The sequence below is a fragment of the Rhinichthys klamathensis genome, unplaced genomic scaffold, assembly GCF_029890125.1.
Source record: "Rhinichthys klamathensis goyatoka isolate OS25496 unplaced genomic scaffold, OSU_Roscu_1.1 h1tg000132l_1, whole genome shotgun sequence".
Taxonomy (NCBI): Eukaryota; Metazoa; Chordata; class Actinopteri; order Cypriniformes; family Leuciscidae; genus Rhinichthys; species Rhinichthys klamathensis.
This window is the reverse complement of record NW_026606667.1, coordinates 367,384-393,445: the sequence shown is the minus strand read 5'-3', so window position 1 is coordinate 393,445 and position 26,062 is coordinate 367,384. Positions and strand designations below refer to the sequence as shown.

The 26,062-nt window shown below is 41.7% G+C and overlaps 1 protein-coding gene across 2 annotated transcripts in view; it reads right to left on the bottom strand.

Annotated features, from left to right (window-relative positions):
• Positions 1-2,290: 2,290 nt before the first annotated feature.
• The window catches only part of pappaa (pregnancy-associated plasma protein A, pappalysin 1a), a 136,858-nt gene continuing 113,086 nt past the window's right edge, over positions 2,291-26,062 (bottom strand). Inside the window, exons 21-24 of one of the 2 annotated variants that reach the window (XM_056256731.1) lie at positions 20,024-20,095; positions 19,883-19,933; positions 17,553-17,651; positions 2,291-2,554 (exon numbers count right to left, since the gene is read on the bottom strand). In XM_056256731.1, the coding sequence (XP_056112706.1) occupies positions 2,450-2,554; positions 17,553-17,651; positions 19,883-19,933; positions 20,024-20,095 (327 nt within the window). In that variant the 3' untranslated portion in view covers positions 2,291-2,449. The remainder of the gene's footprint in view (positions 2,555-17,552; positions 17,652-19,882; positions 19,934-20,023; positions 20,096-26,062) is intronic. The other variant, XM_056256732.1, reaches the window with a different exon arrangement.

Sequence of the window (26,062 nt, the reverse complement as noted above, 5' to 3'; positions counted from 1 at the left end):
TAATTCTGAGATAATTAACTCGTTAATTCAGAAAAACAGAGCAAAAACTTTTTTCCATGAAAAATTCTCATAATTCTGAGATAATTAACTCGTTAATTCAGAAAAACAGAGCAAAAACTTTTTTCCATGAAAAATTCTCATAATTCTGAGATAATTAACTCGTTAATTCAGAAAAACAGAGCAAAAACTTTTTTCCATGAAAAATTCTCATAATTCTGAGATAATTAACTCGTTAATTCAGAAAAACAGAGCAAAAACTTTTTTCCCATGAAAAATTCTCGTAATTCTGAGATAATTAACTCGTTAATTCAGAAAAACAGAGTAGATCTTTTTTCCTCAAGTGAATGCAATACGCTTCCGTAGTGATTGGATCATCATTGCAGTGATTATTATGTTTTTAGCATGTTATATGTTTTTCTAACCCTAATTGATGGAGTGTGTAGCTTTTCATTTCAGGGTAGACTTAACAGAGTGCTGGACTCTTGCATTGCCAATACAAGATATTGACCAAAAATATATACATCTCTTGATGGAATTAACATTTACTTCCATCAAGAGGAGCATCAATATTTAGTCAAGATCTTGTATTGTCAATGCAAGAGTCCAGCTCTCTGTAAAGTCTCCTCCAGCAAATCCCAAACACTTTCAATGAATGTAAGATCTGGACTCAGAGGAGCAGATTCATGTGTGAAAATGATTCTTCATGATCGTCACAATCTGAGCCTGAGGAATCTGACAATATGGCCATGATGCGTCTTCCTACACGGGTGTTTAAGAATTGAAAAGCTACACACTCAATCAATTAGGGTTAGAAGAACTGATGCCAAACATATAACATGCTAAAAACATAAGAATCACTACAATAATGATCCAATCATTGACTCTTAAGCAACTTATTTTTTTATAGCAAGTAAATTTTTCTATACATTAAGTAATAATAGTGTGTTGTTTTATGGTGATTTTGCGTATATAAAGTCATTTTTGTTTGTTTTATTGGCAGCACATCCATGGCACAAGCGCCCGTAGCATTTTACCTTGTTTCAAATGGGCTAAAAACACTTTCGAGTGTTTAAAAAGTTGGCACATGTGCGGTAAGTTACCTTTTAAAAGTGTTTTCGACTGGCAACGTTCACTGACATTAGAAATAGTGTGAAAGGGTCTCCATTGCTTTTCTGTATTACACTATCAGGGTCAATTTAATAATGAAAAGTACCACAATAGTAGTCCATTGTGGTCTTCTGAAGCTGATGGATTTGTGTGAGGAACAGACCAAAGGTTAGATTTAAGTATGGCACCTTTGGACGGTTTAATGTCATTGGTTCCCATGGGTGTTGTAACCAGAGACTGGCATTTGAGAGCGGCAGCAGATGGAAAGATTCTCTTTTAATAAAATCTTCAATTTCCGTCTCTTCATCACACAAAGCTACAGCTTCGGGAAGACTGCTTTCATGATGCTTTAACTCATTCTATGGGCATGCTTAGTTTCATATGTGCGTCACACACAAAAATGCATAAATAAAAACTGAGGGTGAGTAAATAATGATGGAATTGTCCGTTTTTTTGGGGTGAACTAACCATTTATATTAAACAAAAGGTTAATGACAATGGCCTCTACATTCATATATTGTGTCTATTATGCATTCTGACCAGATGAGTTACAATTCAGCACTGGCCTGGCGCTGTAATGGGAGGTGTTCGGTCATTGGCGGTTATATTGATCAGAGGTAAGTGTTAAGGCAGGATCATGGCCTGCGTATTCCTGTTGTCTGTTGTTTGACTAATTAGCAGCAATCGTAGCAGCAACAACAGCAGCAACCATGCTAAAGAAACCGATTCATTCTCACCTCATTTCTGCACGGGTGTGCATTTTAAATAAACCTCAAATCACAATTATTTTCATAAATAGTGTGCGACGGGACCTGTAGCCGCTCCCCGTTGCGCATTTATATTTGATGGATTTCTGATGGTTTCACTGTAGGAACATCAAAAGAATCAGTGATTAGTCTTTTAAAAATGGCCTGCGATCATGTGATTGCTTTCTATCCTTGTTTTGGGACCAAGTCCGCTTCACAAGGGACGACTGAGGTCACGTCCTAAAACAAATCAAACTGTTCTTTCTTCTTTTGAGATGATGCTTTTTTCGGCCTTTGGTCAAATCACATCAGTATGGAAAGCTATCTCTCGTATTTTTCGTCCTGGTTCACTTGCTTTCGTTTTTTTTTTTAGGGGGGGGGGGGGGGTCATGAGTGATGTTGATGCTTCTACACAAACCAGCTTCAGTTCAGATCCTTTTCCAAACGTATTGTATTGTAAGAGAGATAGCAGGTAGACTTGGACTTGGAAAGGATGAACAGCTATAAGAGGAGAGAGGTACAACTGTGAAGCAGCAGCATTTCTGGGAGGAATATCTAATCCTTTCCCAGTCCGCGCACCGGCTTGGTGGAGCGTTTTAACCAAGTGAGTGCAAGTGCTCGCCCTTTCGGTTCTCCAAGGCGTTGGGGTCCCGGCAAGCGCACTCTCTTCGGGTGTCACAAGACATGGGGAACGGAATCACCTTGAAGGAGAAAAGAAAAACACATGTTGGTCAAGACATGCACTTGGACTTGAAAAATTGATGAGGCCCTTGGAGGGATTGAAAATAGAATTTGAATGGCATTTGGCACTTGACGTCACAATTGAATGTTGGCAGTGCGTCAGTGACACCAGCTGCTGTGGTGCGCCTCCCTCGAGGCAGGCCTCAGATGCTTTTCGGGATAAACCGCTCAAAACTAGGACCATATGTGCAGTCGGCATTTGCACATTGACTTAACCATTTGTCTTAGAGGCCGAGAAGACTGATTTGTTCATGACGTGAACTCGTATGCCAATGTATCTTGGTACACAACAAAGTGGATTTTCTAACTCATAGCATCGATTATGGAGTGACATCATGTCTATTTGTACCAGTGAACACAGTTTCGGATTTCATTCTGACGTGACTATGTAAACCATTGGTAGGTAAACCAATGTAGCTCATTGCGATTATGATAATGCGATTATGCTCATAAAAGGAGTAAAGATAAGTGGAGTACTGCAATTTTAATTGCATTATACAGGTAAATTAGCTTAAAGGGGTCATATAATGGTACATGCACTTTTACAAGTTGATTGTACTGAATTGTGTGTTGGCAGTGCCTGTACACAACCATCATATAATGATAAAAATCCATCCAGTGTTTTTGTTTTAATCTCCTTATATGTTTTCCCCTGCCTCAAATCGAGCCGTTCGAGCCTGTGACGTCACACGCTCGGAAGCCCCTCCCACGATTGTTGATTGACAGCAGCGTTTCAACACAGACCCGCCCTCGCTCGTGAGAGCTGTCAATCATAGTCTGCGCGGCGCGGCGCGGTCATTGTTGATATGCTGGAGCACTGTCTATGAGCAGAATGGCGTCTAAGCGATTGTGGTGTTCTGTTCTTGGGTGTAATAACGAACACAGTCATTTTAATGTTCCTAAATCCAAACCGCTGAAGACGCAGTGGCTGAGTTTGTTTTCGAAGGGAATATTCCCCACGAGCAACGTCAATGCTCTCATGTTTGCGCGAATCATTTCACACCAGACTGCTTTATAAACGAGGGTCAGTATGAGCTGGATTTGCTAAGAAGCTGCTCATGAAAAAAGGATCGGTACCAGATATTCGTGTTCCTGCTGAACCTCTAGAACAACTGAAGTGCGTGAAACGTTTTATTAAACTTTATATTAATATTTATAGTAATCTTTGCAAATCGCTAGCTGCACGCTTCACAATGAATGCGTCTAAGGTTTACACTCAGGGTACATTACGGCATGTTTTCTATGTATGACGTTCTCAATATAATTCATAATCCCACGTTTATACTGAACAACGCGTTATGGTTATTGTGTTATTGTGTTACAAACGGTGTACGCACAGAACAGAGAGGCGGAGTCAGCAAAGCTCATTATCATTTAAAGTCATATGCACTGAAACGGCGTGCTGAAAACAGAGCTGTTTTTGACCAGGTAAAATAAGTGTTTTCTTACAATACTAATGAGAATTTGTAATTAAAGTATATTACAAACTTTTAATTTAGACCCTAAAGAATCATACTAGCTTGTACAAAAATGGCATTATATGACCCCTTTAAAGCTTCCTGTAAGAAAAACATAGTCCATCACATTGTACAAAACAATCGACTCCATCGATTGAAAACTCCATCAATATTACAGTAATATTAAAGGGTCCCAATTATGCCCTTTTAAGAAGTCTTGATTTTGTTTTTGGAGTGTACTAGAATATGTTTTCATGCTTGATTGTTCAAAAAACTCATTATTTTTCACATATTTTACTTTTTTTTTAAACTCCTCTCTCCCCAGTCTGGTTGAACGCGTCATTTTCGATGAAGCCCCTCCTTCCGAAATACGAAATGTGCTGTGATTGGTTAGCTGGCCCCCATATGTTGTGATTGGCAGCGCTTAGCATGTGTTCAGGAAATGTCCCGCCCCTTCATAACCACAAGCTCTAGTGAGATGTAAATATTAACGATGGCATCAATTTCAAACCATTTCGAGCCCGATTCAGACCCTGACAATATTAAGAAACAACGGATTTCAAGCACAGACTTTGCAAGCACGGATTTCACAGGACGTTTCAGACTGGTATGTTTTTTTTGTTTACATCATATTTGTCAGAAAACTATGGTAATACAAACAGTAATCGATCGAACAGATCATTTTCCTATGGGGCGGTGAAGAGTCTTACCAAAGCAAGAGCTTACAAAAGCTACAGTAAACACTACATCAATACTGTAGCTTTGCCCTTGCTTTACATCATAGCTATCATAGCAACTTTGCAAATGTTATTTATGCTCAAAACGGCAACATTGCACACTAACTTAAGTTAAAAAGTCAATCAAGGACCCATTTAATACTTAAGTTCCCAAAGGCCTTCGCTGTAATCAATAAAGTTTGTATGGAACAAGAGAGTGCGAGTCTGCAGTTTGATTCAAGAGGCTGATATATGATCTTGCTATGGTTGACAATGAATATTGGAATGTTATAATAAAGTAATAAAAAGTATGAAAGTATTCTAGAGAGCTGCATAATAATAATAAAGTGGTATGTTGATGCACCAACAACAATGTTTTACAGACACGTTACCCAGTTTCTTAATCCCAGTTGTCCAGTAGAAATCTAAATAAGCATTGGATACTTAATTTGAAGATTTATTTTCTTATATGATCTTGATAAATTTCTTTTTGAATTTCAAATTTTCAAGTTTAAGCTTTTCTTCTAATATTTAGTTTAAAATATTTGTAGCTTTATTTCAGTACCAGAAAACGAATCAGTTACCTAACGTAACCTCGGTTCTCTCTAGATGAGGGAACGAGTATTGCGTAAGCTAGCTTACGCTGCGGGAAAGATTCATCTTTGCTGAGAATTTGAAGCCAAAAAATTATTTCATAATTTGTATCCATTGACAACGCAGTTCCTCTGCGGCAGACCTTGAGCAGGCTAGCTAGCGGCTCATTGGTTCGCTCAGAGAGAACTGCTTAAGCCTTTGGGAGAGCGGGGCTGAACCCGCTGCCAATGAGAAGCGCCCGCGCGCTCATTGCGTCATGGCCCGCCAGAATGGGCGTGGCTATGGTGTATATAACAGTCTCTCCCAGGCTTATATGTTGATTTATTTTAGCGTGAAGCGAAACGCTAGTAGCGCAAGCACGGCCGGGAACGCAATACTCGTTCCCTCATCTAGAGAGAACCGAGGTTACGTTAGGTAACCGATTCGTTCTCTTACGAGAGGTTCTCTCGTATTGCGTAAGCTAGCTTACGCTGCGGGAACACCTGGTCAACGCCGTGCGCGCTATGAATCCACTCATGAATCCCGGGGAGATACCGGGGGATTCTTAACGTGGAGTGAATGTAATATGAGGCCGGCAGAGCGGGCACATGAAGTGTATACATAAGCATCTAAGGGGAGCACAAGGGGCGAACCGGTTGTGTGAGGGACTCCCAGTAATGCAGCTTCTTAGGGAGCTGATCGTTAGACGGCTAGTACTTTTGCCTGCAAGGCGGGAACTTCCAAGTTGTAAAATCTGACAAAGGTGGACGGGGAGGCCCATCCCGCGGCCACACAAATGTCATGAATGGAAATTCCACAGGACCATGCCCACGATGAGGCCATGCCTCTAGTGGAGTGAGCCCTGATGCCCAGAGGGCAGGGCAGGCATTTAGATGCGTAAGCAGAGGCAATCGCGTCCACTATCCATCTAGACAGCGTCTGTTTTGAGGCGGCCAGACCCTTGGTGCACCCCCCAAACGACACGAAAAGCTGCTCAGCGCGTCTGAACGCGGCAGCGCGCGTAGTGTACAATCTCAGGGCCCGCACCGGGCAGAGGAGATTGGCGTCGCGCTCACTATCGGATGAAGGTAGAGCCGATAGGGAAATAATCTGAGCCCTGAACGGGGTACCAATCGCCTTCGGGACATAGCCATGCCTAGGTTTGAGAATGACGACAGAATCATTCGGTCCAAACTCAAGACAGCAGTCGGCGAAACAACGGGGACTGGCAGAGGGTGAAGCTTTGACGGCGGTCCGGCCGCAGCGGGAGAGCGCCGTCGTTTTCTTAACTGTGCTAGGCAGACTTCTGATGATCAGGCTTCAGCGTGATCTTGGGTCGCGGACCCGTGGGGGCGGCGGTCTGCGGCGGCTGTCAGAGCGAGAGCGAGGGCGGCCGCCCTGTCTGCGCTGGGCTGTTTGAGTCTGCGGAGGAGGGCTCTGTGGTGGGGCTCTGGCAGGAGGCTCGCGAGAGCGGCCTGCGGAAGAGCTAGCGCTGCGGGGCAGAAACAAATTCATGGCCTGAGTGGCTTTCTGGACCTCGGAAAAGCGATCGACGATCCCCGTGACAGCAGATCCAAAAAGGCCCGTCGGGGAGAGGGGCGCGTTAAGAAACGCGGCGCGCTCAGAATCTCCCATGTCGGCGAGCGTGAGCCATAAGTGTCTCTCGGATACACAAAGGCTGGCCATGCATCTCCCCAGAGCTTGTGCGGCGGCTTTAGTGGCGCGAAGGGCGAGGTCCGTAGCACTTCTCAGATCCGTGACAGCGGAGGGGGGGGTTCTACCACTCTCGGCCCACTCACGGAGAATATCGCTCTGTAGCACCTGGAGGACAGACATAGAATGCAGCGCCGCGGCGGCCTGACCGGCGGCGGCATAGGCGCGAGCATGAAAGCTCGAGGTCGCTCTGCAAGCTTTCGAAGGAAGCGTGGGGGAAGAGCGCCATCTAGCAGAGGGCGGGCAGAGGTGGGCGGCGACCAAGTCCTCAACGGGCGGCATGGCTGAATAACCTTTTTCGGCGGCTCCGTCCACCGAGCGCAGCGAGGCGGAGATATCAGAGCGGTTTCTGGCCGAGAGTGGGGCATTCCAGGACTTCGTCAGCTCTGTGTGAAGTTCAGGCAGGAATGGGGCGGCCCGGTTGCACGCGGGGGTCGAGCGCCGATGAAAAAAGCTGCCGTCCATCCGGTTCGGGGCCTGCTCGGGTGGAGGAGACCACTCGAGACCGAGGCGTTCGACGGCCTGTGAGAGGAGGCGCATTAGTTCCTCCTCTATTCCGGCGCGGATCCCCGCCGACTCTCTCGTGGATCCGAGAGATGACCATTCCTCACTGTCTGACGCGAGCAGTGAACAGGAATCCTTCTCCTCCGCGGCGTCATCGGAAGCGACAGAGCGGCCACTCGGCGGCAACTGTATGTCCGGCTGGGGCGGGGAGGGAGAGCGGGAAGCGGGAGGCGGCGGCGGCGGCCCGCATGGTTCCGCAGGGGGCTCCGGCGGCCTCTGGGCGCGGCGTTTCTTCTTCCGCGGCGAAAAGAGAGGCGGCGCGGGAGCGGATTTAGCCGCCAGAAGTCGTGCCCGCAGGGACGACAACGGCAGGCTCTCACAGAAGACGCATCCTCCATCAGCGAGGGCGAGTTCCGCGTGCTCGAGTCCCAGGCAGAGAGCGCAAATGACATGGCGGTCTCCGTCCTCGAGAGGAGCGTGGCAAGAGCCGCAGGCGAAGCGAGGCATCTTTAAAAAGACGCTCGCGCTCTTTTAGATAATGAGAGAAGGATACAGTCGTCGGATGGCGATAGCTTGCAGGGCGGCTGAAGGTGGCGAAGACGGCCGGCTTCTTCAGGGTCCGGGAGCTCGCTAGAGTGATGCCTTCTCGACGGCGACGGCTTTTCTCAAGTCAGCAGAAGCGTGTAGCTCGCTGAAGATGAAATGAATCAACATATAAGCCTGGGAGAGACTGTTATATACACCATAGCCACGCCCATTCTGGCGGGCCATGACGCAATGAGCGCGCGGGCGCTTCTCATTGGCAGCGGGTTCAGCCCCGCTCTCCCATAGGCTTAAGCAGTTCTCTCTGAGCGAACCAATGAGCCGCTAGCTAGCCTGCTCAAGGTCTGCCGCAGAGGAACTGTGTTGTCAATGGATACAAATTATGAAATAATTTTTTTGGCTTCAAATTCTCAGCAAAGATGAATCTTTCCCGCAGCGTAAGCTAGCTTACGCAATACGAGAGAACCTCTCGTAAGAGAACAACTTTTAATAAGGATCTTAAGATACGTCTACTGGATAACAAGACACAAGTCACAAGTACTGATGAAGAAAAAGATGTTTGTAGTGTGAGAGCGCAGTGATCCAGACGGAAATGGCATGTATGACTAAGTAATGAAAACAAAACATGTTTGTGTGAGCAGCACTTAGTCTTTCCTGCGAAGCTTTTACAAGCATGAACCGGACACATATCAAAACCAGCCGTCATTGCCCTGCATGGCATTTCCAGTCCAACCGTGTGCCTTCCCTCACGTTCCAACACATTCAGATTGGCTTTTGCTAACCTTGCTGAAAAAAACACCCTAAGGTCGTTTACTGGCCAGGATGGGAAACCAGCTGACAAGTGCCTCAAACCCCATCAAACAGATCAACCATTTGTTATCAATGAGGATTGTTATCAACCACCCTAATAAAGGTGTGCAGTTGTTTTCATAACTTCTTTTTCAACCTTCTCACGACACACAACCTTTCCCAGTTCTCGTTTAGCACCCTCTCTTTATCTCACCATCAGAGTAAGATGTGGGTGGCAAATTTAACATGGTTTCCTCTGCCCTTGACCCTAGGGTGGCTGGACCAGCTGCCACATCTGGGGCTCATCGATGGTGACTGGGAATGTCAGCATGGGGCAGAGGCCAGTGCAGAACACACACACACACACACACACACGTCACGGCGCACGACCCCCCCCTCTCTGCAGGGCTCCTGGCAGAACGCACGTATGTGTCAGACTGCAGCTGAAGGGGGCTGGGGATCGGGGCGCAGACGGAGAGCTTCAAAACAGACCAGAATAATGTTGGTCTGCACTGAGGCTCAGCCGCGAACGTCACGACGTTTGTAAGACCATGATTTATTACATTCAAAACTGAGAGAGAATTTGAATGGCATCTGTTTATTGGTTGAGAAACAACGATAGTTTGTTTTACTCTTGTTATCGTAAGATTATTAATCTATTTTTTTTATGAAATGAGAAATAATAGTTTCACTCAGAGAATGATTATTGTCGTTAACTAAAACTGAAATCATGCTAAATAAATTGTCTTTATTTGAAACAAAATAAACATGTCTTAACCTTTTTAACTTGAGACTTATTGTTAGATTTGCAATAAAGCTAGTAAATAATAAAATAAGTCTAATTTCTAACATTAGTTATGACCTGACTATGAGCAATATATTATTACAGCATACTGTACGTTTCCCTTTGTTAATGTTAATTTATAAAAATAGAACAGTTCACTGTTAGTTCATGTTAGTTCACAGTGCATTAACTAATATTAAACGCACACGTCACAACATATTCTTTAGTAATGGTTTAAATTTCTACATGGCCTGTCAAACATAAATAGGCCACAATTAGGCTGATGAACTATACTAAGCGGGAAATTTGATTATTCAGATTATTAATATTAACTCTTTTTTAATATTTTCCGGCTATCATGTTTTCACTGTTATATGGTAGGGGGCGCTGTAACGCATCTCCTGAAAGAGTGGAGAGTGGCTTCAAAACACATGCAAAAAGCCGAAACAAGCGATAAAAGCATTGCTCGTGCGCGCTGTAGTCTTTGAAAAAAAAAAATGAAAAAAAATCCCAAAACGTACCCACATTCAAGTGTTGATAAATGCATGAAGCTAGAATAAAATGTTTGTTGTTTTTTTACAGCAGAGGCTCTGTTCTATCTTTTAAAATATTGCATGTTTAGATATTCATACAACAAAATATTCTGGCAGCCATGAAAGTTTTGTGAAAATGCTGGCGGTGGCTGGCAACTTAAAAAAAAAAAAAAAAAAAAACACTGATGGGGAAAGAGTTAATAAAGTTAACTATGGATTGAACATTGGTTTGTTGGTACGTCCGTAGCATTTACAAAATGCTTTCCTTTAGTTCAAACTGGTACTCGTGTGTTCAGGCCATTAAACATGTGGAAAGTCATGGGAGGCACAGCCTTCAGTCTCAGCCTCGATAGGGGAAACCTTGTTGTGCAAGTCTCGGAAACTCTGCAGAAACAGCAATCTTGCTCCAATCTTGCACGGTTGGCACTTCATTGACACTTTTCCCTAAAACAGCTTAGATTAAAGGAAAGAATTTGGGAAAACTGAAAAGCTCATTTGGAAATGTGGTTTTATAGCCATAAACTTTGCAGGGCAAAAACCAACATGCGTTGATAATTATGTCTTATAAAAAGGTAAGAGACACACATTTGCTCCCGCCCGACTGCAGGCCGGCCCCTGGAGGAGTTCCCTGCTTACATTTATTACCTTGGCACAGTTTTGGGTGTCGGGAATGCAAACAAGAACCCACTGAATTCAGGTTGTCCCTCATACATCTTAAAAAGCCACTGAGAATCTGAATTTGGTTGTTTAGAATGGTTAGTTTTATTATTTTAATGACACTTGTTGTGTTATTTTAATGTACAATGGAATAGACAGGCTATTGGAGTATGTTATACAATATTATTATTTTTTTACTACTTTTTACTCTTTTTTACAGGTGAAACTCGAAATTGGAATATCGTGCAAAAGTTCATTTATTTCAGTAATTCAACTTAAAAGGTGTAACTAATATATTATATAGACTCATTACATGCAAAGTGAGATATTTCAAGCCTTTATTTGTTATAATTTTGATGATTATGGCTTACAGCTTATGAAAACCCCACATTCAAAATTAGAATATTGTGAAAAGGTTTTCATATCTGTAAGCCACAATCATCAAAATTATAACAAATAAAGGCTTGAAATATCTCACTTTGCATGTAATGAGTCTATATAATATATTAGTTTCACCTTTTAAGTTGAATTACTGAAATAAATGAACTTTTGCACGATATTCCAATTTTTCGAGTTTCACCTGTATCTTTCTACTGCAAACTGACATGTTTAATTCAATGTGTTACGTGCTGTTCTTTGTGAAGTGTACTGGCAATTTCAGAGTGAATGGTTTCAAAGTAAATCCTACAACAGTGTAGTAGGTGCAAAACAAGCTACGTGTCGAAACGCAATGGTTAGGGATTTGTTGACATTTCTAACCATCCATACGATCATAGTAAAAGTAAAAGGCAAAACTGATCCGCAAAACAAGGTCACGTCCTTCTACTTTACCGAACTTGAGAGCTCAAAATGAAAAGCTAGCTTTTGACTTCCCATTCTCAGGCAGAAAGAAATCTCCTCTAAATAAAACCGAAGGCTTTCTCTCTCCTAGCCCTAATATGCCCACTGGCCTCCTTCCTCATGCCAGCAGCTTGTAATGATTAGTAAAGCGTCCTGCAGTGACCTTAGATGCTGTTTGACTCGCACCTTCAAAGTCCCAGAGAGGAATAATATACAGCCAGCCATCCAGAACATGTTAATACGCAAACCTTTCAGAGAACACGACGAGAGCACGGCAGGGTGAGATAAGGAAGAGAAACAAACACACAAGCAGCAGGGAAGTGCCTCGGCTTCCTTTGCTTTAAAGTCATCGTATTAAAAGAGAGGGTCGCCCGAAGAGAGGCATACCTCATTGAAGAACATGGCCAAGAGTCTGGCTGAGTCAACATTAACGTATATACTTAACTATGCATTCATCTCTGCATTATGTAGCTGTGGAGCTTGACAGGTTTTGTCACTATGAAATGTCCAGCCCGTTCTCATCCTTTGGCGTCATACATGTGACGCTTTGGACATTTAGTTGAAATCTTACGCACATGGCATCGTTTAGCATCAATATGAGACGCAGAACCCAAGGCGTCATAACCGTACCCGACCCCAGACCTAAACCTACCCATAATGCGTGTTATATTGACGCTAAAGGATGCCATGTGCGTAAGATTTCGACGAAATGTCATATAGCGTCAACTATATGACGCCAAAGGATGAGAATGCGTTGGAAATGTCACTGTATGAAAAGAACCAGGTGAAAAGACTTAGTGAAAACAATAGCATACATGTTTAGAACGAGTAGATGGAGAAATTTCATAAACACGCAAAAATAAACACAGCGTCAGTGTAACAAATGACTCATTTTCTCTCACATTACTGCTTTGAATCAGTCTGACGAATCCTTCACTGAATTAACTCATTATATCGGTCAGAGCAGTTCCTGAATCTGACTCGCGTAACTGAATTTAGCATTACTCTCAGTGATGTCAATCTCGAAATTTAGCACTTCTATAATGTTTACCTACCTGCACTTGAACTGATGCTGTCCAACACAAACCAGAAATGATCACACTTTTTGTGTATATCTAGATTAACCATGCATTTACATTGAGAAATGTATATAGTCACCAAACAGGCTATCCAAAGTGTGGACGTTGGTATATAGGTGACATTTTCTAATGAAATTTCCCCAATTCTATCAATTCTTCCAAACCTCATATTGGGCCCTATTTTAACAATCTAAAACGCAAGTGTCAAGCGCAAAGCGCAAGTAACTTTGTGGGCGGATCTCGGCGCTGTTGCTATTTAACCGGCGGGATAAATGACTCTTGCGCTCGACGCAAATCTAAAAGGGGTTGGTCTGAAGTAGCTTCATTATTCATAGGTGTGGTTTGGGCGTAACGTGAAACAAACCAATAAGAGCGTCATATCACATTCCCTTCAAGAGCACGATGAACGAGGTGCGCTTGTTCCATGGCGCAATACTATTAACGGCGCATTTACCAGGCGCGCTGATGTTCTCGTCAGGGCCGTAAAAGAAAGAGAAGTGACATTGGGGATGGGACAAACCCACCCAAATTAGCTTCAGTTAAACATGCATATAATAATTTGGGTAAATGTGTAAGCTTTATGCCTATTTTTCCCATCGCCATGGACACAACAATGATTTCCCTCGTGTTTTAATATTTTTCCTTATAATAATGTATCATTTGCACAAAGTAAAATGCATCTGTGTAGATGAGAGAATCATCTACAGTGTATGCGCGTTGTTCACACTCTGTATTATGGCCAAGCATGTGCGCTTAAAATAGCATCTGAATGTACGCGCAACGCGCCACTGACTTTAGTTTTTTTCTGGTCAGTGGCGCAATTGTTTTCTGGAACTGCCAAATAGCACCAGGGAAAGTTTGCACCGGAACACGCCTCCTTTTTTGCGCTGAATCGCCCAGGGAGCGCAAGTTCATTCCCTAGTTTGCCGGCGTGCGTCTGTGGAGGGAAAAGCCCGGTTTGCACGGGTGCAAAATACGAATGATACATGCGTCGGTGTACAAAGTCAATTGCACTGGGTGCAAGATAGGGCCCATTGTGTTGTATACTGCAATGTCCTGTATAAATCCTAAACATTTTCTCACACACTGATCCCTGTATATTGGTCTTCCCAATTCCAGTCGCTCTTAAAAAAAAAATCAACAGATTTTATTCCTCGCAACCCTCAAGAAATCCTTGTCTGTTCCTGAGAGAAATGAAAATCAGGTGGTGAGGTCACAAAAAGTCTTGGTTGGGATGACTAGGAGCAAATTTCAAGGGACAACAAACAGTCACATACTATCTCAAGTGATTATCATGTCAAAATACTCCAGGAATGGCGCAGAGAAGTTAAGTGCAATTTGAAATCAGAGGCTCAAAACAAAGCAGACCGCCGCTTATCTGTGCACTAATGCGTGAACTCCATTGATCTGCACTTGTGTTTGTGGGCCTGACCAGGAAATGTATGAATGAGTTTGGGAATTTAAACAGATAAAGATAAAGTGGTGCAAATATAGGACACATTTGGGGGGGTGAAACTCCTGGAGCCAAACACTAGAACTCATCACATCCAACTCTGGCAATCCATCCATCGCAATATGATTGCTTCTTTCAGAGTTATTTTATTCAGTTCTTCCCTAAACCCTGGCTATTTCCAGGGACAGGATGTTTTGCAAAACCCTGCTGATATAATTTGCTTCAAGGACTGCCAGGACTCTGATCTATGCTCAGGATGCCAGGTGACTCTCCTATCAGTTGCCGATTTTCCCAACATCAGACACAGACTCAATCTTTTGAGTATAGAATATTGTTTTTCAAGGGTTATAAGTGGGCATTGTGGCCTTTAAGAACTCACTGGATTATCTCAAATGAGAAATATTTACAACAAAGTTTCTTAAACAACTATCAAACGAGATGTCCATGTGCATGACGTCAGGAGTGAGCAAACCGATACTGTTACAGTGCAATGCAACGCAACCAAAAAGCTCGAGCTCATCAACAGATTACTTTATCTCGTCCCATTCTGCTGACGTTCGCCTGCCAAGTGTGAGACATACTATCAGAAGGAAGGAGACACCAGCAGCCTGGCTTATAGCTGGAGAACAATCTAACCTTCTATCAACACTGGAGCATGGTCAACTCCCGCTAAGATGTCTCCCATGTCTGCTCAATGACGTAGGCTGAACATTGTGAAACTCCCAAAAACATCCTCTTGTAGACTGGATTCAATAAATCATCGAAGTTCATGCACTCACACTCGGACCATATGCCAAATATTTAAGACAATGACAGTGCCCAGAGCCGCCTAACTAACCAGACAGGGAAATTACCCAGTGACTTTGAGAGTAAAGAGCAATTACTGAAAAAACTGTTCTCAAATAAAGCTAACACCACACCATCGCTTCAGACGAATGCAAATGTGGAATATTGAAGCTGCGCATAAAGAACATCAAATACATTTTGATTGGCTGTGATTTCACGTAATATTCCACGAGCTCAGAGCAAATACGTTTACTAGCGGACTATTTCGATCACGTGACGCTATAAACTGCTGTAAGATCCAATGAGAAGAGCTTGAATTTGCCACTGAATTCTTCTTTACAAAACCCAATGGTCCAGTTTCACAGAGAGGGCTTAGACTAAACCGGGATTAGGCCTTAGTTCAATTAGGGCATTTAAGTAGCTTTTATAAACATGCCTTAGAAAAAAACATTACTGGTGTGCAAATCAATGGCACTGACATATTTTAAGACGTATCAGTGCATGTTATTTCTATTTAAAACAGCTCAAATATGCCTTTTAGTCTAGCTTAAGCCTTGTCTGTGAAACAGGGGGAATGTCTCTGATTAAAACTAGTTTAAAGCCCAATGAAACAAAAGTATTACAAGGGTTAAGGGGAATTACAGTATTTATTTGTACGGAGTCCCTAAAGGGACATGGTGGTGGGAAAAAATGGGAGATGGGAAGAAAAACAATATGTGAATGATTTTGGGTTCTCCCCCAAATGTTTTACATTCCCCCCAAGAAACTTTGCGTTTACTTGCAAAACCTTTTGAGCTCTTTGCGAGCGAACGCAAAGTTTCTCGGAGGGATGCAAAACATTTGCAAGAGAATGCAAAAACATTGACAAATAATTTGTCCTCCATCTCATATTTTTTTCCCACCACCATGTCCTTTTAGAGGCTCCGTATATTTGTTTTTTAGCGTATTTATACTAGATGTGTTGTAATTTCATAGTTTTGTAGAAACCAATGTACAAATGTATGGATACTGTGGAAGAACAATGGTAAATTTCATGGAATATTTATAAGCATGTTTATATTAACATATATTATGCTTTTAAAATAAGGTATTCATACTTTTTACATATATCACTGTTGGTAATGAAAGTAAATTTTCATCTGCACCCAAATGCAAACTCAGTGCTTTACTGTCAAGTGTGCATTTCCAAGAGACAAAATGTCCAATATTATTATTTACTGCATTTATTTATTAAATGCAATAGTGATTTTATGATAATAAAATAATCCCCATATGGAGAACCTTGTGGCATTGGTGCCATTGCTCTGTTTAGTGTTTGAACTGAAAGCGAAAATGATATGCCAATTCCAAAGATATCTGATATTTAATATATAGCTGTGTGAATGTGAAACCAGACACCAAACAGTTGTTAAAATGTGTTGTCAGTTATTCTGGGCGGCTTGTTAGGACGAAAAGATAAATGGATGAGATGGGATTTATCTCTTGTGCATTTTATGCCATTTCCATAATTTGAAATAGTAATTGAATGTGTGTTGTCACGAGTAAAGGAATTCCAGTGTGTGAAATCTTGGCATTCACACTTTATTTTAGCACTATGACACCGCCAAATCTTAGGCTGACAAAAGCCAGTTGAAAACAAGACACAGGAATTCATGATACATGTTCTGTCCTTTTAAAATAATAAAAAAATATGTATTATTTCGGCTGTTGTCTGTCACCTGCTAAGCTAAACATGAAGGATGACTTAAACTGACTGTTTGTTTTTACAAGTGGTTTTATCTTAAATCGATGATACCATAATAATAGACAAGAACTCACTCAACTGCTATCCAGTTCATGTGCAAAGTAATTCTGGGAAATGGGAAAAAGTGTATCAAACAAAACTCTGAATCGCTTTAAAAGATTGCATGCCACTATCCTGGCAGACATTGGTAAATCCAGGGATTAGATTCTCAGAAGCGGTCATCGTAACAACCTGATACTTTGTAAACACAACTTTGCTTTCAGGCGTACTGATAAATACCATTCCAAGAATATATGTATAGGCAGCCAATCAGATTAGAGCTTGCCAGAACGCGTTTGCCATTTTTTTGTGTGCAATAAGTGTCAGATGGTTAGTGGGTAACAACTAGCATCTCATACGTACTTGTCAGTGGCTACTTTTCCATCCAACGTTGCGAATTTAACTAATGCGCAAAACTGGAATATCACATAAAACATGTGTGGATAAAGCATCATTTCGATCCAGTGAGACAGAGAAAAACAAAACCTAAGAAAAATTGAACTTTTTACATATAATAAATGACTTATTGCGAATGAAACGCGGTCATGTTATCTTGCTTTCGGAGGCAGAAACCTGAAGAACTTTGTGTAAGAACTTTCTGGAAGGTAATTATACTGAAACTTTGATGACAGACTGTGGCTCAGGCATTTCAGAATGACTAAATCGAGTCAGTTTCAGTGAGGTTTTGATGTTAGACATACATAATATACACATGCGATTTATGAAATGTTGCAGACGTGTACTGCACCTTCTTAGTCTTGACAGTGGAATGACAGCAGTCGCCTCCGTCGTAGTTGCAGTAGGCTCTGTTGTTGATGGCATCACAGTAATTGTCACCCATAAAAGGCTAAAATATAAAAAGACAGAGAAAGAAACTCAGAGCACCACTAGTATGAGAAATGGAGACGCTGATCTACTGTACATGATGAACACAGATGCTTAGCCATCCTAAATATATGCAATACATAATTGTTTGTGTCTCATAAGTATGGCCATGGGTTCAAGTCATCTTCTTTTTGTACTTCTGATAAAAATCTTACATTGAATAATTATGCTTATTAATGATTAATTAATCTAAAAAAGTTTATGTAAACTTATGTATGCACTTATGTATGCACTTATGTCATAGGTTTGACTCTCATAATCGACAGTATCACTTTTACTACGACATAAGTCAAAGTTATGAGACACAAAAAGTTGACATTGTAGTGAAAATTATGACAACACATCAAAATTATGATACTAAATAAAAATTATGAGATAAAAAGTAACAATTCTGTCATAAGTCATAAAGTATAATAAGTAATACATTAGTAATTAAATTGTTGAAATTATGAGATACGAAGTCAGAATTAAGAGCTATAAAGTCTAATGATGAGATACTTATGACAAAATGTCAAAATTATGATACTAAATAAAAATTATGAGATAAAAAGTAACAATTCTGTCACAAGTAAAAGTATAATAAGTAGTTAGTTAATAAGTAATAAATTAGTAATTAAATTGTTGAAATGATGAGATACGAAATCAGAATTAAGAGCTATAAAGTCAAATGATGAGATACTAAATCAAAATTATGATATAAAAACTAACAACTCTGCCATAAGTCATAATTATAACATAAAAAAGGCAAAATTGAGATACTAAGTAATGGTTTTGACGAAAAGTCTAAATTATACGATACAAAATTATGAGCTAGAAATTCAAAATTATGGGATAAAAAGTCAAAATGATGTGATACCAAGTCAGAATCATGACAAGAATTCAAAATGATGAAATAGTAAGTCGTAATTGAGATAAAAAAGGTCAAAATTAAGACTAAAATAAAAATGGGCTTCTTCAAAGGGAATCTTTTCATTGGCAGATCCTTATTAGGGGTGTAACAATACATCGATATGGATCGATGCATCGATCAAACGTCTAACGATACGATGCATCGATACCACACCTAAAATATCGATGTACGGTACCTTTATTTTGACACACTCCACATCCTCACGTTACTTTTCTCCGCTGAAATAGACGCCTGACAAGATTGACTGAACCCTTTGTCACAAAAGCCGGTATTTTCCACTGTCATCTCGAGACTCGAGTTCATGTTTCACAGCAGAAACAACAAGCCCCGAAAAGTCTGTTTTAGCAAATCAGTGCGCAGTATTCAGGTCAGGTGACAAGGCTGCTTGTCACTTTGAAAAGACGCGCTAGCTGAGAGGAGTTTCGTCAAAGCTGACTAAAAGTGATCGAGGATGGATTTCAGCGAACTTGATGAACCCGTGATATCTTCTTCGGGGCGTAAAAGTAAAATAAAAGCTGAAACTTTGTCACGGAAGCTTGCTAAAACAGCACGTTTAGTGGTGAGTGAAAAGCTCTCTGTATCGCGTGTACGTTAATCACAACAACAAAGTTTGACAGGCGTCTGTCAGCTGAGGAGATTAACGTTACAAAGATTAACTTAACCAAGTGTTTTATTATGTATCATAGCAAATACTTGGCTTTGTTTAACTCTAAAACATGAAATGTGGAGTTATCTGCTTTTGCCACACAATAAAATATATAAATCCTTTCAATGAACTTTAATATAACAGAATAGTTCAAAAACAGATAACTTCGTTCTTGTTCATTTTCATATATCATGTTTTTTTTTTTTACTTGTAACAAACAACTTGTAAATGTCCCAATTGGGAGAGGGTGTGCAATTTTAAAAGAGTTTAAATAAACTTTCTTGTTATATATTTTTGGATGTATTGTGAGTTAATAAACGTAACTGGTTGTGTACACTTGGCACATAATATCTAAATATCGATTAATCGATCGATATAGCCCTGAATCGAATCGAATCGTAGAATTGTTTGAGGTATCGGCAAATATCGTATCGCTGGCTGAGAGAATCGATATCGTATCGTATCGTGATTAACTGTCCGATTTACACCCCTAATCCTTATGGTGTAGGTGAGAATAACTTTTGTAGAGATCCGTACTACAAACAGATTGAACCAAGTGACAGGCATCGCCAAGCACAGAGGGGAAACAAAGACAGAAAGAGTACTGTACATCACAGTCACTTGCACATATACTGACTTTAGTGTCGAGTTCCTCTACATCTTCATCTTCATGAATCTTCTTGGGCCTCTGCAAATGGAGGTCAAGGCAAGAGTGTCGCCAGTGAGGGAGGGAAGACTCGGGATAGAGAGCCATTTGAGAGGATTTGGACTTTCTTACCTCACAACCTTTAATGCAGTGCAGGACTTCTGGATGTGGGTACCACTTCAGGCCCATGGTGCAGACTATGTGCTGAAAAGAGACCAAAAACAAGGAGGTTTTCAGAAAGACAACAAGAATGTGCAATTTTGAAGTACCATCGCCACCACAAAGTGACACACACACAAAAAAAGGCAAAACAAGAATGTTTACCTTTACAAGCGTATCAGGTCTGGTCAACTTAAAAAAAAAAAAAAAAAACTAATTCAGGAACCCATCCAGATTAAACAGCTTGTGAAATGTCACCACTTTCAAAACATGTACAATTGCGTGAACTCATAATTTACGACTGTTTCCAGCATGTTCGTCATCAAGTTAAGGAGAGATAGAGGTGTTGAACAGAGAGAGATGTGTTCATATATGTTCTTTAGCACATGTTCTCATGAAAAAACCTTGAGGGTTCAGTGAGGCTGGCCAAAAGTAAAGAACTGTCTGACCTCTAGAGCTCCTAAACATTCCCTGTCGCGGTAACACACACACACACACACACACACACACGAGCGCACAGAGCACCTGCCTCTTCTTGTGCTGTACCCACCACTGCAAACTAAGGTATTTCTCATTTCATGCCAGTCAGCAAATCAATGCAAAAAAGAGAGAAAAATAATGGCAGTGAATGAGAAGGAACAGAAAACACTGAAGCATTTCAGGACAGGTTCACTGCGCTGATAAATAAACTGCATGTCTATGGGATACTGTGGGTATAGTCTCGCGTAGCCAGACCTTCAGACTGACGGCTGAAGGTCTGGAACTCATAGCAGCTTTCTTTGGCCAAGGCCCGCCCATAAGGCCGTTTGACCGACATGTCAAACAACCAATTACAGTTCGTTTCGTTCAGCGTCACGTGGAAATGTCCCCACAACAACAGACCGGCGTGCAACAAGTCAGTCAGCATAGAAAATCAAAGGAGGAGAAGAAAACCGAACACAATACTGAATCGGCCAGCTGCGATGTCAGCGTCTGTTGTTTCATGTTTGCCCGCAAACGCGGCTGATATCCCCTTCACAGTTAGGTATTTCACTTGATCTTCCATAATAGATCATAGCTGTCAACATTGAACATTGAATATAAGGGAGATTTCCCGGAATCCATCCCCAAAATAATGGAATTTTTTTACACGATTCTTACCCACCACAAACTTTAAAAATAAAGCACTAATCATTAAAAGTCTAAAGAGTTTATAACTACAAATGAGTGAGAGAGAAAGAGACAGTGTGTGTGTGTGTATTAGAGAAAGTGTGTAATTTTTTAAACATTTTTTATCAGAGAATGTTTAAATACTAATATCAGCTTACGAGGGAAACGGTACGTGGTGCTTCGGGGGCTGCTGGAGATGATTAGGGAGAGGTCTGTGCTCCTTTACCGATCAAAGCGCGCGCTGACACGGAGTATAATTGTTTATACTTGACGCGTCCGCACGAGCGCGGCAAAGATTACGCGTTGGGTGCGCAAGACCGCCAAGACCCCATTTCGCTTGGCTGTGTGCACAGCTTTTTTTGTAACAGCGCGCGCGGCGCCGCATCCGAGGATGAACGACTTCAAGCCGAATCTGCCCGAGCATGTACGTCTCACACAATCAGAGCGTAAAAATACGGGATATTTTACGGGAAAATAATAAAACGGGAAGACAGCGGGAAAAGAGCTAAAATACGTGAGAAACCCGGAAAAAACGGGAGGGTTGACAGCTATGTAATAGATAGGAGGGGACACACAACTAGTAAAGTTGGATCTGCTGGGAATCCTTATAAATGCTGACAAAGGGTCGGCCAGGCTTGGAAAATAATACTCTTCCCAAATCCCGTCGGCAAACAGGCTAAAATATCTCTTTTTGTCTCCACTAAGTGCCTCAAACAAAACTCTCTTGGACATCTCTTAAAGAGTCTACGCCGTGAACCTCGCATACTTTTGATAATCCTACGTTTAGCTGATCTTGATAAATGCTCGTTGTCACTCATGTAAACACAACAGTTTTTCTTCCGCAATCACACGTCTGCGCTTTGTTTCCCGGCAGACCGAAAATAAACGCGACACTCGCACCCCCCGGAAATCCGATAAAATTCAACCAATCAGATGACGACTTCGACATTCCTGAAGTGTTTCCAGTTAAGTGTACCATATGCATCAGACGTTTAGCCAACGTTCCGTGGGCGTGACGTCTGAGGCTGAGACTACTGTGGGTATAACATGGCAATGGGATAAATGCAGGAACCACTGGGAACCCTATTTATTGTTTTTAAAGGGATAGTTCACCTAAAAAAAAATATTACTCACCCTCAAGACTGTCGTTCATCTTCAGAACACAAATGAAGATCTTTTTGAGGAAATCTGAGAGCTTTCGGTCCCTCCATTGACAGCTACGCAACTACCACTTTGACGCTTTAAAAAGTTCATAAAGAGATTGTAAAACTACACATTTGAGCTTCAGCAAGAACCAATAAGGTTCATTCTCGTGTTTCGCAGCACGTTTGAGCTTCAGCGAGTCAATCAGGTTCAGTTGAGCTTCTGTTTATGTTCGCTGATCAATGTTTATACGTGAATAAAAGCCTAAATTCAATCTGTTCATCATATAAAGTGATCGAGTCTCTTTAGAAAATGTGGACAAAACTGCTTAATTCAAATGGATTAGTTTTACGATCTCTTTATGAACTTTTTGATGTGTCAAAGTGGTAGTTGCGTAGCTGTCAATGGAGGGACAGAAAGCTCTCAGATTTCATTAAAAAGATCTTCATGTGTTCTGAAGATGAACGGGTTTATGGGTTTGGAACGACATCAGGCTGAGTAAATTACAGAACTTTGGGTGAACTATCCCTTTAATACACACAAAGTACACTACAAGTGCATTCAATACATTAAGTGCACTTATTTTCCACATGGGCTCATTAACTTTTTTTAACCTCACCCCTCCAATCTATTTTTTTTCTTGGAAAAACATCAGACTGCAGAAGAAAAAAGTAGTTTACCATCTAATATGAAGAAAAGACTTCATCAGTGTAGTACATTTATGACAGATTCAGTAACTTGAGCTTGAGTGTTTTCCACAAAATAATGTTCATGAATAAACCCTTACTGGGGCCTGAAGGGTTCCCAGCCCTTTATATCATAAGATTCACTTTAGTGAACACATTATGCACTGTTAGCCTGACTGACCACACACCGATACAATGCAGATTGCTTTGTTTCCCTCAGACAAGCACGCCATCATCATCTGAATGAGCTTTTATCATATTAGACGGCCATACTCTGGTCTCCCGTAGCTCCTGAGATCCCATTTAGCTCTCAGGCCTTTAATAAAGGTTTGGTTTATTAATTAGAGGTTAATATTAGTACTCCCCTCAGCGGACCCAGCATGAACAATCGAGTCTCCGAAGAGCCGACATCACGTAAAGGCCGTGGTCCGCCAAGGCAGTCTAATGCATCAGCAATGTGCACAGTCATTTTGCTGATGTCAGGAAAGCAAATAAGTGAGAAAATAAGAAGAGCTTCTTAGTAGGGCAGCAGTGAAACCTGAAACGAATCGCTCTCCAGGGCCGATTCGTCACAATAAGTAATTCAACCGGCTCAGCAGAAAACATAAAACAAAGAAAGTGAGAATGAGAAACGAGACTCTGGATTTCTATGGCCACTAAAGTGTACCTGCCATTTGAAAAAAAAAAACCCGCCTAGAGACATCTTTTTCATCAGCACCTAACCAATTAATACTAGCACTTACCTTTTCTATTCTATTTATTTTGGTTGTCTGTTTAAAAAAAATAAAAACAACCTTGCTATGTGTACTGTGTTAGACTAACTGAGACTTGTTACAGCGCTTGTCTAATGTTGCCCTCTTGCTGGTCTGATTGCTTCTATTGTTCTCCTCATTTGTAAGTCGCTTTGGATTAAAGCGTCTGCTAAATGATTAAAGGGATAGTTCACTCAAAAAGACCGAAGCGCCGGCGCCCTCAGATCACTCGGACGTGGCTGTGTTTACAAGAGGTAAAAACGATATAAATACTGTTCGTTTTCTCACACAAACCGCTCGTTTCGTGTCTTAGGCCATCAATGTGTACTTACATTTACGAGTCATTAAATCATGTTTAATTTGGACTTCTCTGTGCATGCTCTTTGAGGTGGTGACCATAGACCTGCATTATCTGACTGACAGACAAGAACGGTTTGACCTAAAAATATCAAAATTGAAACTTCTGTGGAAACAAAGACACCTACATCTTGGATGCCCTTGAGGTAAGCTAAAACACACCAAACATTTATTTCAAAGTGAACTATCCCTTTAAGGACACATTTACACATAGCCGGTTATTTAGAGACACGAATATAACCGGCAAATATAACCCCCCCGACGAATATCCCCCCCCCGTTTTCAATAATAACATCGTGCACACAACATCGTTTTCAAAAAAGTTGTCATTTACATCAACCCGCATAAATACGCCGTCGAGCGCCATCATAGCTCTGCCAAACCTATGGGCGGCAGTGTAGGGAGAAGGATAAAGCCAATCAGATCCATGAGTGGTTCATGCAAGCCAATCAGAATCCTCAGAATCAACAAAAACGAATAACACGAGCGACTTCCTGTTCCTTTCAAAACAACAAATATGATGCGAGGTTCATTTGTGTGGAAAGACAGCGAAGTTGAGTTACTCCTTAAAGGGTAACTAAACACTAAACCAACTTTTTTTAATTAATGATCTGTAAGACTGGGGCTTTATTAGTGCTGTTCATTGATTCGAGTAACTTTTTTGACATTTGGGTATAAAGTGTTTTAATTCTACAATATATGGTGTAAAGACATCTGAGTGCTGCCCTCTTCAGGTTGAACGGTGGCTACTGCAGTTGAATTTTCTATTGGATGATTGCGGTAGTTCGTGACGGTAGCGGTGAGAGCTGACGTGAGCAGGTTTCAGCTCACCACGCCCTTGGTACGAGCTACCACGTCCATGGCAGTATAAAAACAATCTTGTTTCGTCAAAACCACTGTAGCGAGTCAGGAGTTGGAATTGCGAGTATTGAAAACGATCAGGATAGAGTATCCGTTCATCCCCTCTATCTCCGCTGGGCTCCGCCCACTTTTCCAGCATTTTTCAAATATTGCCAGTGGGTGGAGTCAGGCTCTGACCAGGGGTTTAGTTACCCTATAATGTCACGTTAGACTGCAAGGCAAGTTTGCACAAAAGTAAAAATGAGTATCACCTTAACAGCATCCATGATCAGTAGCCAAACACACGGTAAACACAGGGCGCTCACATGACGTTACGCATTTTCTGGCGCATAATGTGACGTTTGAGAACCTAAAACACAGTTTCTCCCAGTCGACACGGCCACACATAACCGGCGTTATCTGAAATCTCCACTTTGGCCGGAGTTTTTAGAAATAATCGTTTTCTGTGATAAAAATGGGGTTTTTATGTAAACGAGAGGCCAAACCGTAGGGAAATATCTGCGTCTTCCCTTCGTGTAAACGGGGAAATTAATGTAAAGCTTGCAGCGGTGTGCAATCGGCTTACTTTTCCTCTTCTCCTGGACGCCTCGGCTGGTGTGGATATATACAACAAACACGGCGTGACCGTTAGCATTAGCTCAGCTGTCAATCAGGGCCCGGGGGCTACGGGACGGATCGTACCCTTGCACAGCGAGCAGAAGTGAACAGGTGCGGTGGAATTCAAACAGCATCGATTGACACAGGCTGCTGAGAGAACAGTTATTGATCTGACCTCAGTCGACCACCCTGGAACATTTCAGCCACATCGATTTGGCCTCCTCTTCTCCTCACACTCTGTCTCCAGACTCGAATTACCACCCAGGGAAGATCATATCAATTACACAAATCAATCAGAAACGTGTTGTTTCATTTCTCTGCCGAAAACCGCCTGACTCGACACAAATGCCCATCTAAACACAACAGAAGTGGGGGGTGGGGGTGGGGGGACGCCGATCAGTTTGATCACAGTGAGTTTGTTTCCAACTTTCTAGCATCTTCGATCAATCCCAAAATTCCCTCATCTT